General features: G+C 44.4%; 1 protein-coding gene across 3 annotated transcripts in view; it reads left to right on the plus strand.

The window, feature by feature from the left end:
- USP28 (ubiquitin specific peptidase 28) overlaps positions 1-17,054 on the plus strand; it is an 83,490-nt gene that overhangs the window by 46,191 nt on the left and 20,245 nt on the right. Inside the window, exons 13-20 of one of the 3 annotated variants that reach the window (XM_083163230.1) lie at positions 1,444-1,620; positions 3,184-3,383; positions 4,116-4,186; positions 7,142-7,370; positions 7,544-7,726; positions 9,135-9,274; positions 12,606-12,767; positions 13,074-13,169. In XM_083163230.1, coding sequence (XP_083019356.1) covers positions 1,444-1,620; positions 3,184-3,383; positions 4,116-4,186; positions 7,142-7,370; positions 7,544-7,726; positions 9,135-9,274; positions 12,606-12,767; positions 13,074-13,169 — 1,258 coding nt within the window. The remainder of the gene's footprint in view (positions 1-1,443; positions 1,621-3,183; positions 3,384-4,115; positions 4,187-7,141; positions 7,371-7,543; positions 7,727-9,134; positions 9,275-12,605; positions 12,768-13,073; positions 13,170-17,054) is intronic. The other 2 variants (XM_083163231.1, XM_083163232.1) reach the window with 2 other exon arrangements.

Genomic DNA, 17,054 nt, shown 5'->3' on the forward strand with positions numbered 1-17,054 from the left:
TATATATATATATATATATATATATATATATATATATATATATATATATATATATATATATATATATATATATATATATATATACGCTGAGTCTCCAACAATCCAAAATTATGAAATACATCTTTTTTTGAGCGAAGCGGAGAAAGTGATACAGTTTCTGTCTGATGGTTCCGTGTTCACAAACAATGTTTAAACACTTACTGTAACTGGTGAATTTCTTCCAAAAACCGCTCAAATTGTCTTTTTTTTTCCTATGAGTAAATAACTTGTATTTAAACTTACTCCAGAATGTTGAATGGTTTTTTTTTTTTTTTTACATTTATTTTATTTGTAAACCTGTTTCAAACATTGAATCGGCACTATCAGAACATTAAAACATTGCAACTTTGATTTTTCTAGTGGTTGCTCATCTGAGCAGCCACCAGGTGGTTTCATTTACCTCTCCCCTGGGTGGGGGCTTCTGTTGGGGTGACCGGTCATCAGTTATTGGAAGCATGGCAGACATTGGGTAGAGCGTAGGGAAGCAGAGGAGCAAGGAGGTTCTAGGGCCGGGGCAAAATTCTGTTCCAGTTGTGTGTTTATGAATGCAAGTGCAAATTAATTTTATTATAGTAATAATAATTTTATTTATATAGCACTCTTTCTCTAATAGGACTCAAGGCGCTTAACAGATAGGATGAATGTACTACAGTACAGGAACAATGAAGTACAGAAAAGCTTTTAATGAATTATACTTAAAGGAATTACCAAAATGCTTTAGTAAACAGGAAAGTCTTGAGTGTTTGAAGGATTCTAGAGTGGCCGTTTTTTGAACTGTGCAGGAAAGTGATTTCCATAGATTCGGCACTCCGTGGCTAAAAACTCGACCCCCAGATGAATTATGGAGGCATGGTTGACTCCACAGTCATCTTACACCAGTTTTTCAGGTGCCTCACTTCCCTGTCTTGTGCTGTTGGACAGTTCTCTGCTGTGTAAGACACGCACATTACCACAACACAAAGACACACACCATTTTGTATGTGTTTGTTTTTTTGTTTAGTTGTTTATACCATGTTCTCACTGCCACTGACAAATACATGGCTTTTAACCGGCATTAAAATGCCGGGGACTGCAGGGACGGACCCCAGTTCTCACTGCAAGGCAAATTCCCGGTTGAAGTTCTACCTGGTAATTTGCCTTTTTAACACAGGTTTTTATGCAGTGAGAACGGGTCAACCCGTGTCTGCATACCCGGATCTCAAACACGGGTAAAAAGAAGGGTTTTACCCGTGTATGAGATCCAGGTATGCGACCCGTTCACACTGCAAAAAAACCCATGTTGAAAGGCAAATTTCCGGGTCGACATGCTAGACCCGGGAATTTGCCTGCAGTGAGAACGGGGTATAACTGTTTTGTGCATTCATTCAAGTGTTGCATATACCAGTGTCCTGTTGTATCGCTCAGGTATCTAAAGTACGGTTCTGGTCCCAATCGATGTCCCCTTCCTGACATGCTTCAGTATGTGCTGGAGTTCGCTAACACAAAGTCTGCAGCAAGGAGCCGTGCTGGGGATGTGACTGGGAAATCTGAGATTGCAACAGATGACTCTGGCTCTTCTGAAACTCAACCACAAGAAAATGGGTAATTTAATTTATAGTAAAATGCAAACCTATAAAATAGATGTTCTAGCTAACCTTGTAAATTAAGTGCCGCACAGCCAAAAGCCATTTCCTTCATGCTATTTGATGTGGATTACAAAGCCTTATCTTCATTTGTTCTCTAGATTTGTTTTGCTTTTTATTTTACTGTGTTCTTTAATAGGCCTGGATCTAAGTTAGATTGTTTCCAACAACAACAAAAAAAGCTGCCTTTTCTCTTACGGAGATAATTCCAGGAGTAAAGCATGCTCCACATTTGCATTGCAGAATTATACAAATCAATGCACAGTTTCCATTGATGTTTCTGTAAATAACTGTACATAAAAGTACATTCTGATATTCGCAGAGGAACACACACATTATACATGGAAGGGAGAGAGACCCGCTTTCTCTGCATATTGTTTGGCTTGTTACACTTTCTATTCGTAATGTCTGGGGTAACAAATAGCAATTGAAGGTACCTATTGTTTAACAAAGCAGTTAATCTTTAACCCTTTGCAGTCCAAATTTGTTTTTGCAATTCAAACAGTCTGGTTTAAATGTTTAATTGTAATTTAATAAAAAAAAATTAATTCAAAAATGGTCTACGTTGAATGATGCTAATGTTATTTTAAAGTGGGTCACCATTGGATGTGCTGCTAGCGCTGTTGGACCTGAAAGGGTTAAAGCATTTGCAGTTTTATATTCAAATTCCAGAAAAGATGTAAGATATAAATAATGAAGACCTTGAATTAAATCTTTTATCGATTTGCCTTCAAAAAGGGACTTATTACTTACGTATTCAAGCTACAAAGCCATTGCAAAATATTAAAACTGGAAAAAATAATATGCAGTGTAAAAAAAGTTCAACCATGAAAATCTTTTTCAATGGGGATGCCATCCCGGCAGTCAGAATACCGACACCGGCATTCGAACCTGTGACCCCAAGATTGGCGCAGGACTTCTGAGGTTGGCGAGTATGCCGATGCCAGAATCCCAACTGGCGGCATCCCAAACGTAGGGGGTTGGGTTTAGGCACTTGTATATTTTTAGGAATATATTAGCTGGATACTGGCTTTATTCAACCATATTGGTGTGTATATTAGCAAGTAATCCAAAGTGCATTTAAATATATTCCAATAAGCCATCCTGTTAATAATTGGTACAAATACTGTACTTCATGTCTATTAGAAGCAGGAGGGGTGCCAACAGTTCCCACCCCAACAGCAGTTGCCACACACTGTTATTGGGTGTAGATCGTTAGGTGGACGGACTGTTGGTTGACAGGCAACCAGTTGACACAACCATAATGTCGACATGACGAAGTGAAAGGTCGACATGTTTTCATGTTGTTGTTTTGAGTGTCTGTCAACATGGACACCACATTGTCACAATTATTGTTTTATATTAATTTATGTACTTCAGTTGTGGGTGTCTGAGAACATGTGACTTTCTAACAAGTAGGGGCAGACTAGATGGGCCAAGTGGTTCTTATCTGCCGTCAAATTCTATGTTTCTATGTTACTGAAAAAGAAGGAAAGCTTGATGTGTGCCCTGATTTGTATAGGGTAATAACCAATGGATATGGTGAGAATTTGGACAGTGACGATTCCACAGTTTCCAGCCCTGAATCTGAAAATGCTTCTCCATCGCCTTACTCATCCCCGGCAGAAGTGCCAGCTCCCCATGCGGTTACCAGGGAAGAACTTCAGTCTGTGGAGGCCTGCTTGCACCGGTGGAGAGCAGAAGTGGAACAGGACATGCAAGGTCAGGTCGCATATCGTTTGGGAAGCTTAAACAAATCGTATGCATATTGTCATTAAATGGATATAACTGAAAGATCTATAAAATGAACATTTTACTTAAGGCCCATACACAGTGGGCGATTTTGAGCTGAAAACAGCTCACTTTTACCGTTTGAGCTGCATTCAGCTCAAATGCCGGCCAGTGTGTACAGCCTGGCATGAGACTGCTGATTAATCTGATATGACACTTGTATATTCGGTGTGCGACTGGGTCTCTAAGTCTGTTTATGAAGTGCTACAATGTAGCAGCCACAGCATTTTTCCAATACAGGTTCTGCTCTGATCCTTTTGCAGACTCAGTCGCACACAATATGCAAGTGTCCTATATAACATTAATCAGCCGTTTCCTCGTGCATCGTTGTCACTTTGTGTTGCAATGAATGTGCATTTTTTGCAAAAAAAAAAAAGATGTCTGACGTTAGCAGAGTTGTACGTGACCTGGCGCTCACTCATGCCAGTCATCTTGCACTGCATGGCGTATGGACGATGCATTCGTATTTCATAGAAGCCCTAGGACTTGTGCAAGCAAATATATTAACGTTCTGTAATGGAGTTAAATGCAAGCGCCACATAATGGCTAGCAACCGCTTCCTCCGGGCTAGTGGACGTCGTTCTTCTCCGATATCCAGAAAAGTATTTAACCACCTGTCCACATAGGAATTAACATTCATTTGTCACCTACTTATTTCTTCAGACTTAGAGAATTCTATGGGCGATATTAGGAAGAGAATTGAAGAGATTTATGATGATCCTGATCTTCTACAGGTAATAATTAAACCAAATGGTTGTTTTTTTTTTTTCATTGCAGAATTCGTCTTTAAGAATTTTCTTTGTTAATAAATCATCCCTCCGAAATCTATTGCATCTTCCAAAGGTTCATTACCATTATACATGAGCGTGGTATGATTTGGTAACCTGAAGTTGCTGATGAAATGGTGACATACCGTCCCTTGTATCATTAAAGCGAGTCCCAGTTGCTATGTGACTCTCACTTTCAGCATGACCGAGCAGAAGTAGTACATCGGCCCCCATACCTAATCCGTACTCCTATATCTCCCTCTAAATATAGACTTTGCCAACAGGTGAGAACCACTGGGTCCATCTAGTCTTGTCATGTACTTGTACATACTTGAATGCCAGGGTAAATCTTTGTTGGAACTGAGGCCAGTTAACCTAACAGTAAATTTTTTGGATTGCGAGCTCCATCTTTGCAGAAGCTGCTGATAGAACCGCCAGCGGCCGGCTACCACCAGGGGCGCCCACGAGACATTTGCGCGCCCCTTGGCAAACAGAGCCTGCCGCTGGTCCCTCTGCTGGTCCCCCTCGCTGCCTGACAACCCCCCCCCCACCGAACTGGGCAGCATCTCTCTGAAGCAGAGATGGGCAGGGAGACGCTGCCTAGCCGCCATGATACTGGGACGCACGTGCGTGTGAGACGCACGCTCGTCCCAGTCTCAATCGCCGGCGCTCGCCAGTGCAAGGGATCTGACGAGCGCTGGCCAAGGATGATGCCCGCTCCATCTGTACCTGGAGGACACCCCCAATACAAATTCCACATATGGCCATGGTGGTAATTGAACCCGTGACCCCAGTGCTGTAATGCTAACCGTTACACCAACCATGGCCTATATCCACCAACTGCTCATGGTCAGGGACATTACCTGCTCTATCACCATATTTGGACTTGTATGATTCAAGGACATTATACCATTACCCCAGTTTGGCCAGTTCCCTTCCATTAAGCCAAACCAGGCTACTTCATTCTACATTGCGCTAATCAAGAAGGTGTAAGAAGAGTTAGGTATATTGTTGGACAGATGCACAAAGGGCCTCTTACGGTAGTCACATCTGCTACTTTAAGAGTAAAGATGCAAGTGGAACATCTTGCATGAACATCGGCATTGTCTGTGCTTCTGTGCATTCATTGCAACACAAATAGTATACATTGGTTGCTTAGCAATTCAGTAGACGTACAGAAAACGGAATAGAAAGCGCAAGTTACAAGAAATATGTTTTTTTTTTACTTAGGACCTGCACATAGGGTCTGCAATATTGTATAAGAGTTGCGTGAAATGATTATATGGGCCGTGAGCGGTTTAATCCCCTAAAATAGCCAACTCTTAGTGTGCACTGTGACATCAGCCTTATTTTAGAACCTAAATTGTCTGCGTCATGTTCCAGCTGCTTGCAGTGGAAGCCACAGCTAATGCGCACAGCATGGGAGGTGTGGTGGAGTCAGGGAAATATGAATGAAGCCTAGGCTTGTGTCAGCAGCTGAGAATTCTCTCTGCGTAACTTGTCCAGAAGAAGGCTGCCAAGATGCTGCTCCTGGTGTCTTGGAATGAGCGCACGCATCTATAAATAAAATGACCATTCCACAAGTGTGGCGGCACTGGTACTGATTATCTTAACATTTGCTTCCATAAACAAACTTCATTATACAGACACAAAACTGAAAATAACTAGGGTCCATTTGAAAGGGCCACACGCAGACTTTCCCCATCCCCCAATTAATGTCCATGGACTGCTTTACAAAGCTGCCCATTTGTGGAATGTTACTGTATAGTTCCTAAACCTAACCCCTGTCCCCCAGCTATGAAACCTAACTGCCCCCCTTCTGCTGCCTACCCCACCTTCAACGTGCCTAACTCTAACCTTCCCCTCCCGGCACCCTAAAGGTATGGGTCATAGGGTTGATTGCGTTAAGGTCGACATTCATTGGTTCAACCACTGAAGGTCAACCGGGCTTAGGTCTAGACTATGGGAAGGTCAACAGTCAAAAGGTTCAGTTGAGTTTTTTTCTTTTTTTTTGTCCCAGATGTCAACTTAGTTGACATGGACACCATATAAGTGTAGCACATCCCCTCGCATGGCTTGCTGTGATTGGCTTACAATTTTATTCTCCCACCATACCATTGTGGATGGTAGGGTATGAAATTCTGCCTGTCGGCACATGCTCAAAAAGAGTGAAAAAAAAGTTCATGTCGAACTTTTGTCCGTCGGCCTAATGCAGTGATGGCTAACCTTGACAATCCAGCTGTTGTTGAACTACACATCCCAGCATGCCCTGCTACAGTTTTACTATTTGGCCATGCTCAAGCTGATACAGGGCATGCTGGGATGTGTAGTTCAACAACAGCTGGAGTGTCAAGGTTTGCCATCACTGGCCTAATGCATGTCTACCTTAATAGGGTTGACCTAATGACCGTATCCCAACCCAACTAGTGCCAAAACCTATCCCCACACACACACACACACACACACGGTCACTGTTCAGGGTGTTGGTTGTATTCCGGCTTCACCATCCTGATCCTTTCGCAGTTCCGGCACTGGAGTTCTGAAAGCAGGTGGAATTCTGGTGTCGTTACACTGAACGCCGGCATCTTAACTGCTGGGGTACTGACCACATCCCACCTTTATATATCGATGTGCCCACTTGCATCTTTGTCACAGCTAAGGCATGCAAGCACTTGCCGACCGGTGCATGTGCTGTGCTCACATGTGATTCCATAGGGATCGCATTATGTGAATTGTGCCACAGTATCCGCCCAGTTGCAATTTTCGCAACTTATCAGGCCCCTCTCTTTTCAGAAACCTTTTGTTGGGTCACAACCTGTGGTTACAGTCGGAATCTGTTATAGTGTTGTACTTTTTTTTTTTATTCGAGTAATAATTTAAGTGATACTCTTAAATATAATACATACATTTCTATTTTCTCAGCTTCCATACAGGCTACATGCGGTGCTGGTCCATGAAGGCCAGGCTAATGCTGGACATTACTGGGCTTATATATACAGCAATACCAGACAGTGCTGGCTGAAGTATAATGATATATCTGTGACGGAGGCTACCTGGGAAGAGCTGGAACGAGACTCCTATGGAGGAATGCGGAACGCCAGTGCTTACTGTCTAATGTACATACATAATAAGCTCCCATACCTTATTGCGGGTAAGAGACTTCTCTTTATTGTGTGGCGTAGTGCTCAGCCTCTTGTCCTAAATACTATCTTTGTTCTATGTTTCCACAATTGACATTTGTAAATCAAACTGGACTTTCTGAAAAAGAAGCTCCTTGCCATAAGCCATTACCTAAAGCAACGGTTTCATTTGATCTTTGCACAGACCATGAAACCGGACAACTGGAGGATAAAATCAACACCCTACCCCTTGGCTTTGTGCATTACGTTAGAGATGATAACCTAAGGTTTGAGCATGAAGTGGAAGAATGGGAAGAGGCGCATTCCTGCAAGATCCCCCAGATGGAGCCGGTTACTTCAGCAGACGAGCGGTCTTCTCATTGTGTTGGTAAGCCGTTACCACAGCTGTACAGGCCTAGGGTATGGTTATAGGGGTGAGGCATGACTTGCCAACAGTTATCAAATCCACATGGTTGAACTGTCAACATGCTTCCGGATCCGGTATCATGAGCAGCGCCGTTCTGGATCAGACCTCCAATTCTCCTTCATTCTGGTGAGCATTGTACCCCCTAAACCTCCCCCTAGTGCCTAACCTCCTCCCCCGATTAGCATCTTTAATGTTGCCATGGTTATGGTCAACCATCTGACTAGATCAAATTTAACGGCATAGAAACCTTTCATGGCAAGACCGGTTGCGTTAGAATTGTCTAGCATTTGGCTTCTTTTTGCCAAAAAGCTATTTCATCGCATCACAGTGTGACTAGGATGTGCTAGAACTGATTTATTAGATATGACCCTCTTATATCTCTGTGTGACTTAGGGTTGATCGCTGTTGTGCCAATTTGTAAGGCAGTTGATTTTCGAATGACTTGTGTATGGATCGTTCCGTGCATGCACAAGGCCAAACGGAGCCCCCAAATTTTTTTGCAGTCCCCTCGCAACTTGACTGGCAGGAAGACAACGTTTGGGGTAGAAACTTGATGTTTTCTTGGAGTGTCGGAAATAAGGCGGGCGCGCCCTTGCATTTTCATGTAGGTTCAGTGGCTTCAGCTCCTGCCTCGATCAGTCTGTCGCTATCGCAGACTTGTGGGAGGGGCAGAGTCACACACACACTTGGGCAGACTGGGAAATCATTTGATGATGAGCGATTTCCGAATGGATTTTCAGCTGGGTGACTGTCGGTGATATTTTTGCAAGCCATTTGCAGTCTTTGCACAGGGAAAGATTTTAACTGTCTGGGAGGCGTCTCTGATTGCAGACCTCTGCAAATTCGCACAGCAGTGATTCTGTCTGAATAACCCCTTCAGTCTCTTAATTTGTATACAAAGTTCTACAATAAAGGTTTTGTTCTGCTTCGTATACAGTTACATACAATTTGCAAGGGTCAGTTATCGAATCAATCAGCGCAGCCATGTTCGTCCTAGTCACATTGCATTGAGAATAAGGCACATTTTTGGAAAGATGGCTGATATTAGCAGAGATGCATGGCAGGTCACCTTGTGTTGCAAGGTATATGGGGGGCTAGGTGTATAGGACACATCCATATGGCTAAATCCTGGAGAGGCCTAAATAAAAGGTCACAAGAGAGAACACCTCGCTGTACTAGTCAGGATGGCAAATGTAATGCTCTGGAATGGTCTCCTGCCAAGAAAGGATATTTACCTACTTATAATTTAACGTGGCGACAAGCAGGTGCCTTTCACTGTAAATAAATCCACCTGCTGGATTGTGTCTGTCTGCGCCTTCTTTAACCTAATGAGAACATAGTAGAACTGTTCTGTTTGCCCATTTTTCAGCCGCCCCGCTGTGTTGTGAGCAGTGCACCAGATCCCTGTCATCGGAACACGCCATGATGGCCAAAGAACAGACGGCACTCGCCATAACCAAGACCGCTGGATCGTATGAAAAAAACGGTGTGGAGGCGGCACTCAGTGAGGTACGTGGAGGAGGCTAATACCTTACCTTTCATGTAAAGCACAGTTTTGACAATTAAGAAATGTTACTCCTATTGCTGGGTACACATGTAACAATTCCTGCAGCCGCCGATACCGTAAACTATAACGGCAGAGAATGGTATTATCCATACACACTGGCCAATATCTTTCAAGATATTGGTCAGTGTTGTGCCTCGCGCCTGCAATCCCCCCCCCCCCCCCCCCCCCCCCTGGTCCGTACATGCACATTATATTGTCAGATTGAGCTGTATATACAGATGGTGGGGGATTTAGTAATGACCTGTGGCCACGCGCATCGTTAACGATATTGACTGTACACACCAGACGATATATACGCAATATCCTTAACGATATCGTTGACAATATATCGCCCAGTGTGTACCCAGCTTTACTATCCAGTCTTTCTGCTTATCTGTTAATACCTGGTGTGGCCGCATGAATCACCCCCTTCTCTTTATTTACATGAGCAATGCCTTCAAATTGTACAATACATCATTTTGTATATGATATATCAGGATATATATGTTTTTGTTTAGGTTGCGGTCTCCTTTAGGGAGGCTGGAGACAACCGTGTATGCTGGCATTGGTATCCTGATTTGTTACTAACAGGAAGAAGTACCAGTATTTAAATTATGTAGGGTACACCCCAGAACGATCTTGATCGTGAGATGATCATACGGTGGTCACACGATCTGTTGGAGCATACGATCCAATCATGATCTTTACCCAGTTGAAGGGGTCATTTTCAAATCCTGACTGCAGCAGGTAGGATCTGCAAAACCACCAAACGACCAGCGGGGACACGCATCGAATCAGATCCAAAACATGACCAATTTACATACAATCGGTTGAGATTGTATCGAAATTGGAAAAATTGAGGACAAATCGTTCTGGTGTGTACCAAGCATTAACGTCCAGCCCAGGTCGCTGGTCACAGTTCAGGGGCTGCATTGTAACTGCAAAGACCAGGAAATCCTCATTCAGTTTATGCAACCCTATTAATATGGAACATTATAAATTATTGCTTATCTTGGGTTCTCCTTCTGAGGCTGCATCTTTTACTGGGCGCTCATCCTGTACGAAGCCCTTCCCTGGTGTTCATCCAATCATATTAATGTGCTAGGACTGAGACCCCAACTAGCAGCATCCAAAGATCCTGAAATACTGATTGGTGCTTCTTAACATTGCACCATCCAAACTCGCACCAATGACAGGTGCAGTTTCTTTGTATGGCCGTCTATGTGAACGGTCAGTGAGTGCGTATGCAAAGACTTGTACAGACACACCAGCAACACTTCCTGTCACCGCCCAGGGATGCCCACTACATTTTTCGTACTGGTTTCCCTACATACTGCTCTGTTGGGCCGCATGTGCGGTGCGCAAAAGTTGGCGACATCAGCCGAGCGCCTGAGTCAGAATCAGTCAATAAATGTGTTCTTTAGCGAAGGTTGGTGCCAGTGTAGCAGAAAAAGGGTTGGTTTTAATTTGATGTGAAGTTGTCATCTGAGCCACCGCTGTATACCTCCCATATACAAGCAACGAGCAGAGAAGCCGATGGCACACGTACTGCACACTGTGCTGCCCTGAGTCACTGATTGGTTATGAATATTAGCAGTACGGTGCTGGTGTCACTGGAGTGCCTTTCCCCAAGCCAATCAGTGATGCCGGATAGCAGCAAGGGACATCCCTCTCCTGCCTGCTGCTTGTAGTGAGCAGTATAGTAGAGTTTAGTACACTGGGATGGGAATAGGGAGGTGTACATGCACGAAGGGTTGTCTTGAAATTCCAGAAAGGTAGTTTTTATATATGTTTAAATCTGTATATACTGCCAGAAGCTGCTACTGAAGTGGGATTAATCCTGCTACCCCCCCCCCCCCCCAAAAGTAAACAATCCTATTATAGATATGTTATCTACTGTGATTATGTGATCAGTTCTGACTATATAAAGAACCCAACAACTGCCCAAAAAAGAACACCGTGAGTATCACATATGAGAAGTTGCTTGCGGCAGCTTATCACATGCGATCCATAGCAATACAAAGGTAAGAGGAGGTGCATACCACACCCTACCTGTGTTTTGGATCACATTAATCTGCAATACAATGGCGTATTATGAGGAACGACCGTCACAATTCCCCACTGTGACTGTGGACTGAGTAAGTCTGGTCTTACTCAGGCTGCCTGAAGCAGTGCGGCTTCAATCATCAATATCAATAATCAGACGCTGTGCCAATTTACAGCAGTGCATTCAGGTCTGAATTACGCCCACAGATTTAGACTTATTTGCACACACATATAAAAAATATTGCACACCGAATGAATCTGTGCAGTCTCATTATGCGGTTTTGTCACTTCTAAGGCTATAATGTGAGCGACTAAGGCAGGCATGGCCAATCTGGCCCTCCAGCTGTGAAACTACACATCCCAGCATGCCTTGCCATCATTTTAGCATTATTCCCAAATAGCAAAACTGTGGCACGGCAGATGGGACTTGTAGTTTCACAACAGCTGGAGGGCCATAGTTTGGCCTGGACTAAGGTGTGCAAAAAAAGATGCTTGGCCCAAGCCTGGTCACATGGGACATGGCACACCTAAAATGGCTGTATGGTGCTAGTCTGGTAAGAGCGTATGAGGGCACAGCTGTATTTTGTGAAAAGTAGAGATGGGCAGACTCTGATTTACTCTGATTTCAAAGCAGGATCTTATTGGGTATCCCAAATCACATGACAGTTGTTGACAGTTGATAGCCAATAAGATCCTGCTTTGAAATCAGAGTAAATCAGAGGCTGCACATCTCTAGTGAGGGGTTCATTGATGGCTTCCTCGAGCAACAATGCTGTGGATATAAGTGTTGTATATACTCTACGTAGATGGGGACATTTTTACAGTTTCAGACACTCAGTAGCTCTTGGTCTTGCATGCTTTTTATTACCGTAGTATACGTTGCATTACTATATGCTGACTGAAGGAATTTCTATATTGCTGGGAGTAAAAGGTGCCCATACACTAGTAAGATTTATCTTCAGATCCGGCTGGTTGGCACAAAAACATGGTTATGGATGAGAGACAGTTTGTCAGTTTTCCAGCATTTCCAAGCAAATGGTCAACTGTCATTTGCTCATCGATAACCATGTTTTTGTTCCAACCAGACAGATCTGAAGATAAATCTGCGTGTGGATGGCCACCTTTAGGGAGTGAAATGTTTTACCTACCCCTAATCTCGTACTGTAAAGCTGTGTGTCACACTTCTGCTGTCTCTCCTGTCTTTACCACCTGTCCGTTCCACGCTTTCCTTTTGCTGCGCTCTCACAGCCGACAAACCCAGAGCCAGAGGAGGCCTGCCAGCCTGAACCGAGCCGTACCGATGAGGCGGGGGAGAAGGAACAGCAGCCCATCTCCCAGCTTTCAGAGGTGGAGATCCCCAGCGTGGGGAAGATTCTCGTTAGATCCGATGCTGACGGATATAATGAGGAGGTACAGAGCTTTAACCCCAATTATGCGGAACACAGTAGGGTCAGCTTTGCCACACATACTTGGCGCGCATGTTGTTTTAAATGGATAATTATGATACTTATTCCAATTCCAGTCCTCTTCCACACTGCATTGCCTAAACCATAAAACATTGTTAAATTCAGAAACATATGCCACTGGTTAAATATACTCCCACTTCTACCGCCAATACTCCTATTTCATTTATTTTAACTGTTTCCTTATATTATTCCTGGTTTACCTATTCCAATGTATTTGTATTTTTTTCCCATTATTCCTCTGTTGTGCTAGACCATGCTGTGCCCTGCCATGCAAGGGGTAATCCTGGCAATACTCAAAGCTCGCCAGGTCTTTGATCGTGATGGCCCTGAAGCAGGGCTTGTCAAGGTACTTTATTGCTCACCAGGCACTAACACTCTGGCAGCGCTAACCTCGGCCAGAGTAATACATTGCTGTGCATACTAACCTATGTTCTGTGGCTAATGTGTTACACTAATCTGAACCGCAGATGCTTGGCTTGTATTACTTTTTGCATGGCTGTGATTTGAATAAATGCATCTATCCTGTACACAATGTAGCCAGCTGAACTACTATACATTGCAATATAGGCTACCAGGGCCGCCAATAGGGGGGTTCTGTGGGTAAAGCTGTCCCAGGCCCTAGCCTCTGAAAATTCCTGATGGCGGGCCTGTAGGCTACCAGTCCAGTAGGCATATTGGATCAGTGTACAAATGACTTTCCTTATATGAAAGTGACAGAATGATACAGTATAAAGTAATGTTGCCTTCATGAAATCTTTTCTTGTGGTGCATAACAGCCCTGCTTACGGTATGGCAGGTGCTTTGGTAAGTCTGCTGGGAACAGTTCCTCTGGTGTGAAGACAATGGTACAAGGGATTCGGTATGAAATCCCGACGGTCAAAATACTGACAGCTATTGCCCGACGGTCAAAATACCGACATTTAAAATCCCGACAAGGTCAAAATACCGATGTAGACAGGAGAAAGTCAACCTGACTTTCGCTCGACAGGTCTTGAGTTCGACATGGTTTTTTTTCACTGGTTTTTGACCCGAATGTCAACACAGTCGACATGGACACAGTTGGAAGTCAACCGCAGCCCCTCGCTTCGCTCGCAATGCTTCGGGCACGGTGCCTCACTGCGCTCGGCACACTATTTTGTTCTCCCATCACACCCTAGTGGATAGTAGGGCATGAAATACCGCCTGTCGGGTCAATAAAAACAGTAAAAAAAAAACAAGGCGACCTGTCATGTTGACTTTTTCTCCTGTCTACATTCTATATGTCGGTATTTTGACCTTGTCAGGATTTTAAATGTCGGTATTTTGACCTTGTCAGGATTTTAAATGTGCAGAGGGATGCAGGGGATGCAGCTGCTACGGGGCCTGGCGGGTTGGGGGGGCCGAAGCAATCCCATGCACCCTCTACATTCTTTTCCCTTCATTTCATATATTTTTTTTTTAAACCCTCTACATGCCAGCAGCGGCGTCGGTCGTACACAAACACAAGCAGTGCGCTTTTTGGCTTCTGCTAGCTGCACACAACCTGCGCTAATGCAGGTGCCGGACAGCATGAACCAGCATGAACCAGCAAGACAGCAAGCATACTGCTGTGTATCTGCATGAGGACATCACGTGGAGGTTAGAGGCTGCTGCTGCGGGAGCCGGTCCAGCGGGGTTGGAGGCGGCGGCAGGAGACAGCGATAGGAGAGGCTGCAGCTTGAGTTGGTTCGGGGGGCTTGGTGGCTTCTGCAGGTGCCGGGGAGGACGCTTCATGGGAGACAGACATGCAGGAGGGTCTGGCCTGTAGGAGGGCTGCTGCTGGTGGTACGCATCTGAAGGGTCTGAAATACTATAATTCAGGTGAGAGTGGGAGTGAGAGGCTGTGTAAACTGCAGTAACTGAATATGAAAAGTTAAAAGCCCCTTCTGTCCATCCCTCTCTCTCTATGCCCTCTTCTGCCCATCTCTCTATCTTTGTGCCCCCAACCGTCCATCCCTCTCTGTGCCCACTCTTGTCCATCCCTCTCTCTCTCTGCCACCTCCCGTCCACCCCTATCTCTGTGCCCCATACCTCTCTTTGTTGCCCCATCTGTCCATACCTATCTCTGTACCCCCTTCTGTCCATCCCTCTCTTTGTGCCCTCATCTGCACATCCCTCTCTGTGCCCCCTCCTGTCCATCCCTCTCTCTTTGTGCCCCCTCCTGTCCTTCCCTCTCTCTCTGCCACTCCCGTCTGTCCCTATCTACTTGCCCCATTGTGCCCATCCCTCTCTCTGTGCCACCTCCCGTCCACCGGGCCCTTTTCAAGATTTTGCTATGGGGCCCCCAAGGTTCTAGTTACGCCTCTGGTTAGTATTGTAGGATGTTTTTGCCCAATCTAAGGAGTCTATTTACTAAAATGCAAGTTTATAGAATATTGTACTTATTTATCTGGCACATTATAGAAGATCATAGCTGGAATTTGGTTGCAATGGGCAACATCTTCACTTCTTTAAATATGCTGCTCCTATTACAGATAAACAGATACAGCTCTTGCCAACAACTATTTCTAAAGCGGTTTTGAATATCCCACTAGTAAAATTATGTCTGTGTTATTAGTTATGGAGATGTGAGGTGACTGTGACGAACCTAAAGCAAAAATGAGGTTATTGGCCTTTACGGACAATAGAAAGCGGAGGATCCCACGCAGGACAAGGATCAGTGGCGGTTTTTACCTATGGGCTGCAGGGCTACAGCCCCCCAGGTAAAACACGCACTGTAGCGAAGCCAGATGCAATCCTTGAAAAGAATATATCCATAAATATATCTATAAAATTTGCCAAATAAAGCTTATTTATTTACAGTAGCAGTTGTAGTGGTGTTTTACTAGTTGTGGATCATTGGATAGAACAGAACTAGGTCAACATGGGATTAAGTCAACACAAGTAGTAGGTTGACATAGGGAACATTCAAAGTGTTGACGTGGAATTCCCCCCCCCCCCCCAATGTCAACACAGTTGACATGGACACTAAAAGAAAGTGCACTGCGCCACCTCGCATTGCTCGCTATGCTTCGGGCACAGGGCCTCGCTCAGCACACTATTTTATCACGCCCTAGTGGCTGGTAGGGCATGAAATACAGTTTTTCTGCAAAAAAAAAAAAAAAAAACATTGTCGACATTTTGACTGTCGACCTTACCCATGTCGACCTAATGATTGTGTAGACCTAACCCCATGTCGACCTAATGTTTGTAGACCTAGTGACCATTTCCCATATTACTTTGTGATACACAGTAAGTGTATTCGTGTGGAGCTCCTGAGTGTTGGAGCAAGACCTTAGATAGGACTTATTTAGACAAAAGTTCAAGGTTATACATGGAAAGTTATGCAGGGTGGAGATAAAGAACAGCATGTCGAAACCAGCTCTTTCTGCTGCCTGGGGTCTTCAAGGAGGAAGGTGAAAGAAGAGGTGGACACGTTAATGGAAATGAAGATAGCATGTACAGAGAACAGTTCTGTGTGCGGTGTTAGGTCAATCCTGATCCAAAATCATTGCAGGACTAAGATGCGCCGCCAGAAAGTCTCTGTTACAGCGGGTGCACAGAAAGTTTGTCAGGTGTGAGGTGCTCACTAGTAGCCAAATTAGCTTGTTATTTAGAGACAAATGCTTCTTAAATTTCCAGCGGGTTACTACACCCCACATTAGGCTCTCAGGTGATCAAACGCGTTCTGAATGGTCAAGCAGTCCCCCGCTGCAGGGGCAACTAACAGCTGTCTCCCCAACAAACTTTCTGTGCATCTGCTGTCACTTCCAAGTACTATTTCTCCTTGTTCTGAGTGTAGTGAGACCCTCTGGTGGTGAATTTCAGTCCTGCAATGTCTCAGCACCAGAACTGATTTAACGCGGTTGGCGTCTCCCACATACGCTACTGTCCTTTCCTTTCAGCGCTTCTGGCTCCACTCTCACCTCCCGTCCGCTCATCTGAAGACGGGAGGCAGCAGAAGGAACCAGGACTGATCACGCTGTACTGTCTTTGCTATATGTGGCACGCAGTTTATCACAATACTAGCCTTATGCAGGCAAATATGTGTATCCAGGTATGTTAACTTTTTTTATTTAGTTAAACACTAAGAAGCTGTATGACCAGATATCCTCTGCAACGCCTATATTTTTGCTGATCTCGCATGTATGACCATGTTACCCTTTAATTCAGGCATACATTAAGATGGAGTGTGGTCAGATACTCTCTTCAGAATTTTCTACATCCGAGATAT

This window comes from Crinia signifera, chromosome 19 (assembly GCF_055691185.1).
Source record: "Crinia signifera chromosome 19, ASM5569118v1, whole genome shotgun sequence".
Classification (NCBI taxonomy): Eukaryota; Metazoa; Chordata; class Amphibia; order Anura; family Myobatrachidae; genus Crinia; species Crinia signifera.